Here is a 14,621-nt window from a genome sequence, read left to right on the forward strand (position 1 = left end):
CCGGGGCTGGGTTTGCCCGCAGGTGCAACTAGGGCACAGTAGGGGTGCTCTTTGCCCTAGTGGGTGAGGCCAGGAAGCTGCTCACATCCTCTAGTGCCCAGATCGGCCCCCACACAGAGTGTCCGCAGTGAGCGGCAGAGGGCCCTGCGGTCGGGACTGGGGGCTGTCATCCCCGCCCTGCCCATCTGCGGAATCTCTACAGAACTTTCCCTCCATTCCAGCAGCTGGACGCAGCACTGCCTGGAAATGGAAATCTGATGGAAGGGTCGGATTCTTCTCTTGTTCTGCCATGAATGGTGTATGCCTGGGTTCTACCACCAGGATTGCTGATGTAAAGCAGGAGAAGCAGGAATTCACTGTGTTTTCTTATTGTGTAGCTGTGTTCATCTTCACACTGCTGGTAACAGATTTAGGGCTTAACCAAACGAGCCTCCTCTCCTCTTGTTCTGACTATCCAGAATGGCTTACCGGCTTCACTTGAGTTTTTTTCATATTAAGGAACATTTTAGCCATGTAAAAATTTACAGAGACTTGCGTGTGTATATGTGTGTGTGTGTGTGTGTGTGTCTGCGTGTTGTATTCCCAGCTTAAGGAATTACAGAGGTCGAGCCCCAGAGCCCACCCCGGTCCCATTCCCTCTGGTGACGTTATCCTTTCCCTTTCTGGCCATGAGCCCTGGCACATACGTGGTACCCACTTAGAGGCTTTTACCTCCTGTTGGCGCCGTCACACAACGCGTGGCCTGCAAAACCCGTTTGGCTCTGACTTCAATCTGTATCTTTGATAGTCATCTAGGTTTTGTTCCTTCACCTCTGCTCTCTGCCGTGACTCCATTATCCATTCTCCTGTCGGGGCACTGTGAGGCTGGTTCTAGTTTCTTCTTCTTTTTTGTTCCTTTTTTTAATTAGCAAACTCAGAATTCAGCCCCTGCCACCATGGAGCCCCACGTCCGACACACCCCTCACTCGCTGCACCCAGCTCTGCTGGGCCCCGGCACTCGCGGCCCCCAGCCTGGGCTTCGGTGGGGAAGCTCTTCTCGGGCATATGGTACCGCTCCCCTCTCATTCAGAGCCCCCATCCGGCAGCACCTTCCGAGAAGCCTCCCCTGAATTTGCCCCGAGCTGTCTGGGCTAGTGTGACGTTGTGAGGGTGGGTTTGAATTCTGTATTCCATTTCTTCAATGCTGATAGGATTATTTACACTCTCTATTTCTTCTTAAGCTAGCTTCAAAAACTTTTATTTTTCTAGGATTTTATTCAATCCAGCTAAGTATTCTCATTCTTTCCCTTGAGGCTGTCTGCAGTATTCTCATGAGTCTCTAATCTCTTTATTGTTCCAGCTGCTCTGTCATTCCCAATCTGCTGTCTCTTTAGATGTGTCCCTTTTTATTCCTATTGTTGTTTATTTGCCTTTTCCTCTTTTTATTGATGAATCCTCTAAGATATTTGTTCATTTCTTTAGTGTCTTCAAGTTCTAACTTAGGCTTTGTGAATTTACTGCATTATTTTATCTTTATTTTTCTATTCCAGTACTTTATTTTGTTTCCTTTCTTCTGTTTTCTCTAGGATCACCCTCTTGTCCTGTTTCAGTTCTCAAGTGCAAAATAAAAATAGCTCATTAACTTTGAGTTTTCCTTCCTTCCTAATGCGTGTGTTCAGGTCTGCGGGACCCCCGCCACTGCCGTCTTCCCCTGGCCCACTCCCCCCGCCGTCTCCCCATCCCGCCCGCTCCCCCGGCCGTCTGGCTCCCCCTGCCGAGCTTTGATGATGGGCTTTTCACTTGCGTTCAGCTTCAAGCTCTCTTTCTACTTCCCTTGTGGTTCCCGGGGACGGCAGTCCGGCCACAATGACAGCAGCACATGGGAGCCTAAAGACCTGAAACAGACACAGGGCATCCGCCAAGGCAGTTCCCACTGGGCAAGCCTGTGGGTGTGCTCCCGGCTTTGGCCAGCTGCTGCCTTGAGCACCTCTGGATAGAATGAGTCCAGAGCTTGCACCATGCCCTCCAGGGTATGGAGAACTGAAAGGTTCACTACACAACAACCCAGACACGCCAGCTTAGCCCAGACAGACCAACTTGTTAATTTTCATTGAGAAATAACGTTGCAGCTTTGGTTGTCTGCTAAAATATGCCAAGCACCCAGAAAGCGCAGAGTTGACACTGTATATTAGAGTATAAATCGAGGTATTGCCAAGTCACCAATGAAATATATTCTAAAATCACTTGTAAGATGTTTGTTTTGAACTGGAATACACTTTTTAAATAGAATTGTTATATATAGTGGTTAGGTTTCCAGGCTAGCCTACAAGTGTCTTTTAAAACCTGTCTGCAGAAATTCTACTTATAAATCTGCAATGTAAAAAGGTATTTTAAATATTTTTTTAAGTACTAGAAAGTGTAAATTCATAGTATTCTGTTTTGATTACACCTTTCCCCTGGCCCCGGCCACAGCTCCTGTGAGTACCTCTCTAGCGCCTCCAGCAGGTTAGTTCATGCTCACCGAGGTCGAGGTGGTAGCTCCCTGCCGTCACGTGTAGGTTAGAGCAGGAGTCTGCAGTCTTCCTATGAAAGAGCTTTGCAGGTGGGACTGCCCCTTGGCACTTCCCCAGCACTGCCATTGTGGTGCAAAAGCAGCCAGAGACCGCGTGTGAGTGAATGAACTTGGCCATGTTGCTACGTAACCATGTGGACTGAAGTTCGAATTTTGCATAACTTCACATCACAAAATATTGTTCCTTTGATTTTTTTTCAACCACCTAAAAAGTGTAAGAACTGGCCGGGCGCGGTGGCTCACGCCTGTAATCCCAGCACTTTGGAAGGCCGAGGCGGGCGGATCACAAGGTCAGCAGATCGAGACCATGGTGAAACCCCGTCTCTACTAAAAATAGAAAAAATTAGCCGGGCGCAGTGGCGGGCGCCTGTAGTCCCAGCTACTCGGGAGGCTGAGGCCGGGGAACGGCGTGAACCCGGGAGGCGGAGCTTGCAGTGAGCCGAGATTGCGCCACTGCACTCCAGCCTGGGCGACAGAGCGAGACTCCGTCTCAAAAAAAAAAAAAAAAAGTGTAAGAACCATACACAGGCCATAGAAGAACAAGGCCGAGTTCAGCTCAGAGAGCCTGAGAGCGGAGCACACCCTGCCCGCACCCCAGCCTGCAGGGACACTCCTCTGAGGACACTCCTGTGAGTCAGACAGAGGGCTTGAGACTCTTCCACATATTGGCCACATATTTTGACCGTGCCCCCACTGTGCACATTGGGGCACAAAAGTGCAGAACAGGCAAACCCAGCGCCACCTGTGTCGAAGCCGGTACCATCGGCTCTGGGCATCTCCTTCCCCTCCCTGCAGGAGCACGTGTCCTCCCTCTGTGGCCGAGGGGACCGGCGTTTACTCAGGTTGACTCCTGGCCAGGAGTCAGAGACTCCTCTTTGTACCCCCACGCATCCTTCTCTTGGCAGGGCATCTGTGGCCAGTCTCCTCCCCGCCTTGCAGCCACCTGAGCCAGCTGCTCTTTGGCCTGGTGGTCGCAGCTCCCTCCCGGGTCTCCCTGCTTCCACTGTGGCTCTCCTGGGGCTGTGTGCTCGCTGTGGCCTTCTTCTTCTTCTTTTTTTTTTTTTTGAGACGGAGTTTTGCCCTTGTCGCCCCGGCTAGAGTTTAATGGCATGATCTCTGTTCACTGCAACCTCCGCCTCCCAGGTTCAAGCGATTCTCCTGCCTCAGCCTCCCAAGTAGCTGGGATTACAGGCACATGCCAACATACCTGGCTAATTTTGTATTTTTAGTAGAGACAAGGTTTCTCCATGTTGGTCAGGCTGGTCTCGAACTTCCAACCTCAGGTGATCCGCCTGCCTCGGCCTCCCAAAGTGCTGGGATTACAGGCATGAGCCACCACACCCGGCTGGCCTTCCTCTTTCACAGGAAGCTACAGCGGCATCACCCCTCGGTGCTCACCTGGTGACCGTCTGCCAAGGGCCTGGTTGCCCCACCGCCCTGCCCAGCCCGTGCTCTATGGCGTTCTCAGTTCACTCTCATCCCTCCGCTCACACGTATCTGGCCATCAAGTAAGAATCAAAATAAAAAGTTGCACCTGGCCTGCAAGCATGCAGAACTGCACCTTTTATTGGTCCAGGGAGCTCAAGCCAGGCGGTATAGCGCTGGGTCACCATGCCACCACTGAGAGCTTCTGTCTGCAGGTCCCCATGCCCACTGCACCTCCCTTTCCCCCTGGGCATTTTGGATACCACGTGGGCATCTCCCCTTCTGCTGGTGAAGGCTGCAGAAAGTTCACAACTGTGGAGTTTCCAGGTGGCTTAACTTGCTGAGGCTGGTGTTTACTGTGCACGGGCCATGCCTGAGGCCCTGGGTGCTGTCCACAGGCGAGAGGGACCGCGGGGACCCCGCCCAGCTCCTGTGTGAAACTTAGCTCTTGTCTGTGATGAGTGAATGCCGCTGTTATCCTCGGTACTAGTCTCGGTGGAGTACAGGGCGAAGAATCAGTGTCATCTGAGGGTCACCCAGACGGAAAGCACACGGCAGCTTGGGGCCAGGACAGGGGCTTGGCCTCCATGAGTCTTCTCCTCTGCCCCTTCTTTCTCTTCTGTCTTCTCGAAGGAGCTGGAGTCCCCATTCCACCATCCTTCTTACACAGTCTGATTCCTGACTTTTTTTTTTTTACTGGAGAAGACTGAGTTTTATTCGTGTGTCATTCAAATCTTAGGAAATTTGACAGGGAAGAGTTTCACAATGAGCTGGAGTTTAGGAAGGAGAGAAACAAAGTCACCCCCGCGAAGCCAGCCTCATTCATATTCAGGAAGGTGTCGCTTACGCTACCTGGAAACCACCGTGCTTACCTAAGCGTTCAGAATTCATCACCTGCACAGAACCCCATTACGCGCAGCACTTCCCTGTTTCCAGCCAATTTCTTTCATTTCAGCCAAAGAACTGCAATCTCTTGAGGCCCTTTCATTGAAGATTGCAGAGGCTTTCAGAACCATGGCAACCTGGAGCGTCCATGTCTCCCCATCTTTCCCGGCCCCCCAGAAGCCCCATCGCTAGCGCCCTCCCCGCTCTGCCTTCCCCAGAGCACTTGCATTGTTGCACCCTCGGTCACGCGTTTCCCGTCTCCTCTGTGGCAGTGAAGCCCCTTGGCTGGTACTTGGCTTCCTTCAATCACTGATGGAGCCCAGGTTCCCGCCCCCAGCAGTGCCTGGCCCCTGGTGGGGCAGGATAAATGTTTGTGAAACTAAATGGGAACCCAGGTCTCAGCACTGTCTCAGGTTCTAGAATCTTGTTTGATGTCTCCATCCTGCTTGTTTCTCACTCAGCCCTTCCTCTGACCTGACATCCACAAGAATCCCCTAAATCAATCCCTCCTGTTTCCAGTGCCCCCATCCCATCAGGCCTCATTGCCCTGGGTCTTGCTCTGTACAGACCACAACTGGGCAGGCCCTCTCTCATGCCAGCTCCTCACTACCCTCCAGGTGAAGCCTTCATTAAAACCGCATTTTCTGTAGAGGCCAAACCGTTGCCTGATATTCAAGGCCTTCCTTCAGCCCCCTCGCCCGCCATCTCAGCAGCAGCTGTTCCACTGCACCTGCCTGCAGCCCCTGGCCCAGCCCCTCTGCCGTCTGTGCAGCTCAGAGCCAGGTGGTCTTGCTGGGAGGTTCCCTGGCCCACCGCCAGGATCCCCATGTAGGTGCCTGACCCAGCACATCAAAGCATGATGTCACCATTGTTACCACCACAGTCCTATAAAGTTGTTCCTTGCTAATGCATGGACATGTGGACACAGGCCTCACCTGTCCCGGCCCCCAGCCCATGCGTTTGCCCTCTGCACTCATCTGTGTTCCTGACGCCCACGAGGGGCTGTGGAGCTGCTCAGGACAGAAGGACGGCTGGAGAGGGTCTGTGGCCTGTGTCCACACGTCCTGGGACCCAGCCTGAGGTGCCCTCCTCACCCCCAGACACGCATGCATGTGGCCCCACACCACATCACCCTCACGCTCGTCCATCCAGCCCCGGCTGCCAGCTAGAGTGCAGTCCCATGGGGGACCACGCCGCCATGTGCTCCACCCGCCTTCCCTCCCGAAACCCTGCGTCACGGCCAGAGTCCAGGCACACCCGTGCTGACAGACGAGGCGAGAGTTAATTCTGCTCTGGTGGCCTGAGAGTGCTCTTCCCGCAGAAAGCCTCATCCCTAGAGCACTGGTGGGGACACAGATCAGAGGCCTGGGCTAGACAGGACCAGTTTTCACGACTCTGATAAATACGGTGACATTTCTTACAGTTTTGAAAATGTGTTACCATAGAAATGGATCCAGGATGGACTAATGCAAGGGAGGGGAGGGTGAGAAAGGAGTGCAGCCCCGCGGAGTGTGGAGCTGGCCCTGGTGTGGCTGTGGGAGGTGCCCTACTCACCCAGAGGAGGAGCTGGGGGCCCGGCCAGCGGCAGAGCCAGAGGAGGAGCTGGGGGCCCGGCCAGCGGCAGAGCCAGAGGAGGAGCTGGGGGCCCGGCCAGCGGCAGAGCCAGAGGAGGAGCTGGGGGCCCGGCCAGCGGCAGAGCCAGAGGAGGAGCTGGGGGCCCGGCCAGCGGCAGAGCCAGAGCCCCGCAGGCCGCCTGTGCTCTCCACACCTGAACACGAGATTCTGCGGGAGAACTGGTGTCCAGTCCTGACCCCTCTACTTCGTTCAGAATCTGGGAGCCAGAACTACTGCCCTTGGAGGACAGAGGAGCCCGGAGACCCGAGCCTGGAAACTGGGGCACTGCCCGGCTCCTGGGAGGCCACAGAACAGGGGCGGCCCCTGCACTCCAGGCCTCCCCAGGCCTCTCAGCCGCACACACTGGCCGGTTGCACTGCTGCTTCACTGGTGTTTACAGGACAGGCCATAGCAATTGCTTCTCCCTTCATTTATTTTTTTAATGTTTCTTAAAGACAGGGTCTCACTATGTTGCCCAGGCTGGCCTCGAACTTCTGGGCTCAAGCAATCTTCCCACCTCACCTTCTTGAGTACCTAGAACTAGTTTCCTTCCTTTTTTCCAGGGCTCGTTACGAGCCCTGCGTGCAGCTCCAGAGACCCCCACTAGTGAGTTCTGGCCAGGCCTCGAGGCCTGGGTTTCAGGGTAGAGAAGGTACTGGTTTCTGCCTTTGCAGAAGAAAAGCCTGGTGCTTGCTCAACCAAAAGAAAGCTAAGCAGGGTTGTTGCCAAAGGAACTGTGCGGGTTCGGAAGGAAGGCTTCACAACCCAGAAACCGGATTTACTTTCGTCAGAAGACAGTGGTGAGAAAATGCACAACAGGTTTCCAGTGCTTCAGGATTATGTTTTTGGGCAAAAGTCCTTAACTAAAGGCCATTACTAAGTTTGTCTCATAGGGGTATTGAGCACGCTGAGAAGACGATGCAGACGCGCCGCTCACCCGGCCCGGGAGGTGCTGCATTTTCCCTGTGGGCAGCTGCAGGGCCCACAGCTCTGGCCGGCCCAGGAGGAGGGGAGGGCAGAGCAGCTGGTCAGCTTGATTCTCGTAACAGCCACACCGAGTCGTGGGTGCAGCCCCTGAGGGGACAGGAGTTACCCTTGGGCACTCAGGGACAGAAGGGGTCACAAGAAAGGGGCGGCTGCAGAAGCCTTTGGCCTGAGACACTGGTTCCCCAGGATGGCAGAGGGTCTTGGCCACCACAGACTGAGTGAGCACATCGGAGGGCACAACCTGCTCTGCCGACCCCTCAGCCTTGGGGTGGCGGCTGGCAGCTGTCGCCTGCGGGAACCTCTTCTCTGAGCTGCTCCGCCAGACCTGGAGCTGCTGGGATTCAGCTGGCCAGAGCTCTGAGTCAGTTTCCCTGCCTTGTATGCTATTTGGAAAGCTGTGGCCATTGCGCTGAAAAATAACTTCTAAAACCATTCGTTATGATCTTTTATTACTTTTAGTCTAGACATGAAAATAGGTTCTCCGTGCTTACAGGGAGTTTTGTGAGTGCCAGCAGGGGCCCTTTCTAAGCTCAACACCCCCGGTCCCTGACTCCCTGCAGGGCAGGACCCGGGCAGCCCCACCTCCTTCCTGGTGGACTCGAATCCGATGGGAAGGTCTCTGCGGTCTGTTTTGGGGACCGGCAGATTTTACAACAGGACAGTTCATATAACAGAGCCTGAGAGAAGACTGTGGCCAAACCAAGGAAAGACGTGAAATAAAGACAGCAGTTCCATGATCACAGCGTCATATTTTTTACTAGTACATAGTTATAAAATCCACTGTCGCAAACAGACTGGCAAAAATTAGATTTTTTCCCCCCTGTTGAGTCACAAACAGTATTTCGACTTTGATATAAGTTGAAATCTGCACGAAGGTCAACAGCAATAGCGTCGTCCCTCAGTACGCGTGGGGGACTCCAGGACCCCAAGGACCCGGGGCCCACGACGCTCAGTCCTGCTAGGAAAGGTGTGACAGCTTTGCGTCCCCCACACACGTCCCCCACCATGCTTGAATTGTCTCCAGATTCCTCAGAATACCAAATCCAGCACAGTGTGTCAGCAGTGGTTATGCTTTCTTGTTTTTTTGTTGTTGTTTTTTTTTTTTCTGTGTTTTTTTTTTTTTAATGTGTATTACTTTTTGTTTTGTTTTCAAATATTTTCGATCTGTGGTTGGTTGAATCCATGGATGTAGAGGGCCAACCGTAATAAAAATCTGTTTTTAAAAATTAGGTGACAGGAGCAGCTAATCCATCTCATCCCCCTGCCCCGGCAGTGCCTCGCACAGTGCCAAGGTCCTTTCCTGGAGTGTCCTGTGGAGCCCTGACCTAGACCCCGGTGCCCACGTTGTGGCTCCCACATCATGGGTGATGCTCAAGCAGCCACCAGCCTGCACCCTCCTCGCACTCTGTCAGGGCAGCCGGGAGCAGGGGGCCTCCTGCCACGCCAGCCCTGGGTTCCGGGTGTGCCCAGTGCCCTCCTCTTCGCAGTAGCCTGCTCCCTGCCCCCGGGCCTTGTGAGGAGCGTTCTCATATAAGGCCAGCTGCCCCTCACAGCCCCTTCACCTGGCAGCTGAGCCTCGCAGGGAGCTGCTTCGATGCCTTACTCAGCTGTGGGGATCCCAGGACCCCAGAATAATCAAGGGGAGTGGGTCTCAGGCAGGCAGTCATCAATAGGCATCTTGTGGGGCCATGCTGTCACCCACGGTGGAGGGTGTCATGGAGCCAGGCGGAAGCAAACTTCTCCAGTGAGGCCACATCTCACCAGGGCCTGTTGCGGGGGCGAATTCAAAGCCACATCTCCTAGCCCACCCGCCCACTCTTTAAAAAAACTGAGGACACAGCCATCGCCGATGTCCTTGTGTTGCATGGAGCAGTTCCTAGGAGCCGGCATCCGCTGGGATAGAGAAGAGTCTAGGGAGTGTGCCCACGGAGTCTGGACCGATTTTACATTTCTGAGACTTGCTTGTGAATCCACACGGCTGTTGCAGAGCTGTGCGACCTGAGCTGGAAGGCTTCGGTTCTGTCCCAGTGCACGTGGTGCAGGACCACGGTTGAGCAGAAGGTGCATCTGCGTGGCACTGTGGCACCGAAGTCCAGGTGTGCTTGGGCCCTAGACTCCCAAGACGTCCCCACTGCCACCTCCTGGGTGCGAGGCTCAAGCACAGGGACCGCCTGCCAGGTGCATGGGCAAGACCTGCGGGGGACGTGTCCCTGGGAAGAATGCTTCCTTTGGTTGAAGGCTGTAAACTTGCCCTGTGGGGTGAGACATGTCAGCTCCCAGAAAAGGTCCCAGCCTCTCATGATTCACTCCAGCACGGGCAGCACAGCGGCACAGAGTGACCTAGATGGCAGCTGAGCTCTTGATTCCACACGGCTCAGTCCTGGAGACGCTTACTCACTGCAACACGCACTCCTCATGGTGGCCTCTTCAGGAGCCACGGGCATGGGGCTTCCCTGACCTCTGCACTCACGGTGGGGGCGTGCAGCAGGAGCAGACACCGGCCCTCCGTACGTGGAGCTGAAGGAGAGCCCGTCTCGGGCTCGCTGAACGGAAGCCATAGGTGGCCGCAGGCATCTGCAGAACCCACGCACACATTGGCTTTCGCACCCTACCTCCATCTCCGTGGATTGACCGGGCCGTGCAGAACCCACTCCACGTGCGTAGCGTGTTCACGCAGTGAGACGAGCTCCTCCACTGGCTTTCGATGCCTAAGCTCTTTCGCCAACAGTCGGGTGGCCTGGAATCACACCTCACTCGAAATCCTTTGACTCTCTAATGAACAAGCACTTGCTTCTCAGCAAATTGTCCAGCTTCCCCAAAAAGAAAGAAGATGGAGTTCTATGGTGGCTGGATCCCTTTTCAACTCCCAGTGCCAAGGGCAGGGCCCTGCCTGCCTCAGCCTCCGGGGCAAAGCCTGGCAGGAAACTGGCACTCCTGGTGCCCGCAGGCAGGGGAGGCACCACCTGGCCCCGCTCTGCCCTCCACACTCAGTGCCTCCGGTCCTCAGCCCAACCCTTGCTGGACCTGCTGCCTCTACCAGGATTGCTGCTTCCCTTCTCCGCCTCTCTGGGTCCAGCGTGGCATGGACACCAGTTCCGCGATGCCTGCTCCATCAGCCTCCTCCCTAGCCTCAGCCAATGCTGACTGCGCCGGAAGCCCAGCAGTCAGTGCCTGCCCCTCCCTTCTGGTTTCCAAGTGCTCACGGCCCTCACCCCACAATCTCTGATTTGCTCCTGCAGGCTTCTGTCGAGTATCCCCCAAGGCTCCACGTCCCCATCACCTCTGCGTTTTATTGTTCAATGTCTTAGATCTTGTTTGTGCTACCCACCCTCGCTCCAACCCTCCTTTGCCCAGAGAATGATCCTGCTTCCGCTTAAAGCCCAGCTCCTTCGTGCCTCTTCTGCCGGGCCTTCCCGCCCTTCACCTCCTAGCCCACTGCCAATAGGAGGAGTCACTCTTGCTCCTTCCTGCGTCTCTCTGAGGCTGTGCGGTGTTGTGGATGTGGCATGGCTCAAAGGTCAGATGGGTGCGCGTTCACATCCTTCATCCTCTGGGCCTCACCTTCCTCGGTGATGCTGGGGGTGATACCCGCCTGTAGGATTGCTGGGGAATTAAATAGGACCGAGCAGCCGCACCGACAAAGCCTCAGTGCTTCCCTCCGTGCCCACCACTCACTGTTGTTATTTATGAACGAGTCTGAGTCCCTGCTGGGTCCTGCCTTGTCTGTATTTGTATCCGAGCGAACAGCACAGGACCACGTATCAAGTGTCGGGTGAGTCGAGAGAGGCTTAGGGACAGAAGTCACAGCACATCAACCTTTCGTGTAGTCCCAGCATCTCAGAGCAGGGCCAGCGTGGAGGTGGGCAGGAGGTGCGCGGAGGTGGGCGGGAAGTGTTCTCTGGGTCACAGTGCACAGCAGCACGTGCTGAACTTGGTGCGGTGCAGACGTCCAGGCCACATGCACCACTACCCGTGGGCCGAGGAGGCTCCTGGAAATCTAGGACGTGACATCAGACGCTCCTCCAGGGGTGTGGTCGTGCCCTCCGATCTGCTGAGGCATTTCAAGGAAAGTTGCACCCTTTCCAATGCAGTTTTCCTTTTAGAAAGATTCAGCCTCAGAAGATGAATCCATGTGATCAAGCCTCGTGATCAGCTAGGATTCTTGACTCTCAGGACCCATTGCCAGAATAACAACATGGGGGCTTCCTGGAACCTCCACTCTTTAAAGCAATGCTTCTGATACCAGGGTTAGGGTTTCAGAAAATGCAGCTGCCTTAGGAGCCTCATTGGCAGCTACTGTCTGCTAAAACCTCTCCCATTTCTCTCTTAGGAGTTTCCTTTAATAGCGTTTACACTCAGATTTGGAGAGTCCTGCTGCACCTGGCTGCTGACCCCTATCCAGAGGTCTCAGACGTGGCCATGAAAGTGCTCAACAGCATCGCCTATAAGGTACGTGCCGGGCGCTCCCGCTGCTGATTCTCGGTTATGAGTGCACGCGAGGAACCCCAGGCGTGCCCGGGTCCACGCCACGGTTTAGAAAATAAACAAAGCGAGCTTCAGCAAACGTCTTGAATCTGGAGATGTACAGTACACCCTGAACACTGCCTGTGCCGCTCCCGTGTGGGCAGGGCGCCGGATTTACTGACCCCTGTCAAGGCAATTAGGGGAGGACTGAGGACTGCCATTATTTTTCAGGATCCTCTGATGTCTGGGTAAGCTACAGTGCTGGCCCTTCTTCCATTTTTTTTTCTTTCTTAATTATTTATAAGAGATAGAGTCTGCCTGTGTTGCTCAGGCTGGTCTTGAACTCCTGGGTTCAAGGGATCCTCCTGCCTCAGCCTCCCAAAGTGTTGGGATTACAAGCGTGAGCCACCGCTCCTGTTTTTTTTTTAAGACAGAGTCTCACTCTGTCCAGACTAGAATGCAAGGACCTGATCACGGCTCACGGTAGCCTCCAACTCCTGGGCTCAAGCAATCCTCCCACCTCAGCTTTAGAAGTAGCTGGGACTGCAGGTGCACACCACCACACCCGGCTAATTTTTAAATTTTTTTTAGAGACAGGGTCTCAATGTGTTGCCCAAGCTGGTCTCTAACTCCTCAGTTCAAGTGATCCTGCTGTCTTGGCCTCCGGAAGTGCTGGGATTACAGGCATGAGCCACCACACCCAGACTTTTCTTCCATTTCTGACAGCAGTGATTTTTGACTCATTCAAAACCCTTCTAGCTAATGGTTTCTTATTCATGGCCGTTCTAGCTAAAGGAAACTTTTCAAAGAATCAGCTTTTGGTTTCATTGGTTTTTCTCTGTTGTTTGGCCATTTTCCATTTTATTGATTGATGCTTTCATCAGTAAAGCTTGCTTTCTTCTGCTTACTTTGAGTTTAATTTGCTCTTCTCATCCTAGTTTCTTAAGGTAGAAGCAGAGGTCATTGATTTTAGTCCTTTCTCTTTGGGGACTGTAAACTCTTCTCAGTCCCTTTTGTGCGCTCTGGGCGTTTGGTCTACCACCTTCCCGCTGTGTTTTCTGTGCCTCGTGGGTTGTCACTCTGCCATGAGCAGATGAGTACTTAGTCAAAGACTCTGGGGGCCTCCCCTGCAGACCTTGGAAGCTTTCCCCTCTCCAGTGCTCTGTCCTGCAAATTCTCACCACCTCAGCCTCCCTGGAGCCCCAGTCTCTGTCTCCTGTTCCCTGAAAGCGCTGGGCTCACCTCTCTGCGCTGTGGCCTGGGACTGCCTGAAACCACGCGCAAGCTGGACACAGGGCAGCTGTTCATTTCCCTTCTCCCAGGGATCACAGGCCTGTGACACCCAGCACCCAGTGTCCGAAAACAACTGTTTACAGTATTTTTCCTGGTTTTCTAGTTGCTTATGGAAGTTGGATGATTTACATGGAATTAGAAGTCACTCATTATAGCACTTAAAACATTTTTTGTAACTTTTTGATAAAACTTCAAAAGCTTACAGAAATGTTGCAAGAAGAATGCAGGGAAAGGCCACACTCTTGCAGCCTCCGCGGTGTTCTCCGTCTTCATCCGACCCCGCTGCGGAGTTGACTTGGGTGTCACTCACTGCCAGGGTCTGCAGGGTTGAGGAGCCACGGCTTTCCGTCCTCGTCCATTGCTTTTTCCAAGTGAGCTATCGAGTCTCCCCTCTCATTGCTGCGGCCTTCTGGGTCCTGGCCGGCCGTCAAGCCGGGGTTCCTGCAGCTCCTCAGCTCCTTTTGCTGATACTATACTTGTGTGGCTTTCGGTTCCTTCAACTAAGTTATTTTCTGTTGGTCTGGTTATGTCTTATTCCTGACAGATTGAAATCACCTTACTGTCTACAGTTGCTGCTGCTTCAGTTCTTTTATTTATTTATTTATTTTGAGATGGATTCTGGCTCTGTTGCCAGGCTGGAGTGCAGTGGCGCAATCTCAGCTCACTGCAGCCTCCGCCTCCCAGGTTCAAGCAATTCTGCTGCCTCAGCCTCCCGAGTAGCTGGGACAATAGGTGTGAGTCACCACACTGGCTAATTTTTGTGTTTTCAGTAGAGATGGGGTTTCATCATGTTGGCCAGATGGTCTCGATCTCTTGACCTCGTAATCTGCCTGCCTTGGCCTCCCAAAATGCTGGGATTGCAGGCGTGAGCCACTGCACCCAGCCTGTTCTTTATAGTATCACGGGTAATAGTCACAAGTAGCCTATTGGCCAACTTGGAAAGATCCAGATTGTTTAATTCTGCACTGGCCTCCCCTCCTGCAGCGGACCACTCTGCTACTTCCTTCGTCACCGCGTCCCTGCCGCGAACTCTGCTGCTTCCTTCGTCACCGTGTGGTGTGGCCAGCTGCACAGGCACCTGGCAACGCTCATCCCCAGGCAGCAGGCCATCTCCTCCGATTTCTTTTATGTGTCACTGGCCTATTGAAAATAGCCAGTCAATTAAGTTAGTGTTTTCATTATGCGGTAGGAAAACTAAGAAATAATATAATTATTTGCTTTTAAACTAAGAATAGGATAAATACAAAAATAAAACTTAGGCTGGGTGCGGTGGCTCACACCTGTAATCCCAGCACTGTGGGAGGCCAGGGTGAGAGGATTGTTTGAGCCCAGGTGTTTTGAGACCAGCCTGGGAAACAGTGAAACCCCATCTCTACAGAATAGTAACAGGTTAGCCAGGTGT

General features: G+C 53.7%; 1 protein-coding gene across 6 annotated transcripts in view; it reads left to right on the forward strand.

Moving 5' to 3' along the window:
* RPTOR (regulatory associated protein of MTOR complex 1) overlaps positions 1-14,621 on the forward strand; it is a 418,470-nt gene that overhangs the window by 350,356 nt on the left and 53,493 nt on the right. For 4 of the 6 annotated variants that reach the window (XM_005585210.5, XM_065532458.2, XM_074020858.1 and 1 more), the window contains one exon: positions 11,793-11,911. The exons of 1 other annotated variant lie outside the window; for it this stretch is intronic. In XM_005585210.5, coding sequence (XP_005585267.1) covers positions 11,793-11,911 — 119 coding nt within the window. Of the gene's footprint in view, positions 1-221; positions 1,618-11,792; positions 11,912-14,621 lie in introns of those variants that run through there. One more of the 6 variants, XM_074020859.1, reaches the window with a different exon arrangement.

Source organism: Macaca fascicularis, chromosome 16 (assembly GCF_037993035.2).
Source record: "Macaca fascicularis isolate 582-1 chromosome 16, T2T-MFA8v1.1".
NCBI lineage: Eukaryota > Metazoa > Chordata > Mammalia > Primates > Cercopithecidae > Macaca > Macaca fascicularis.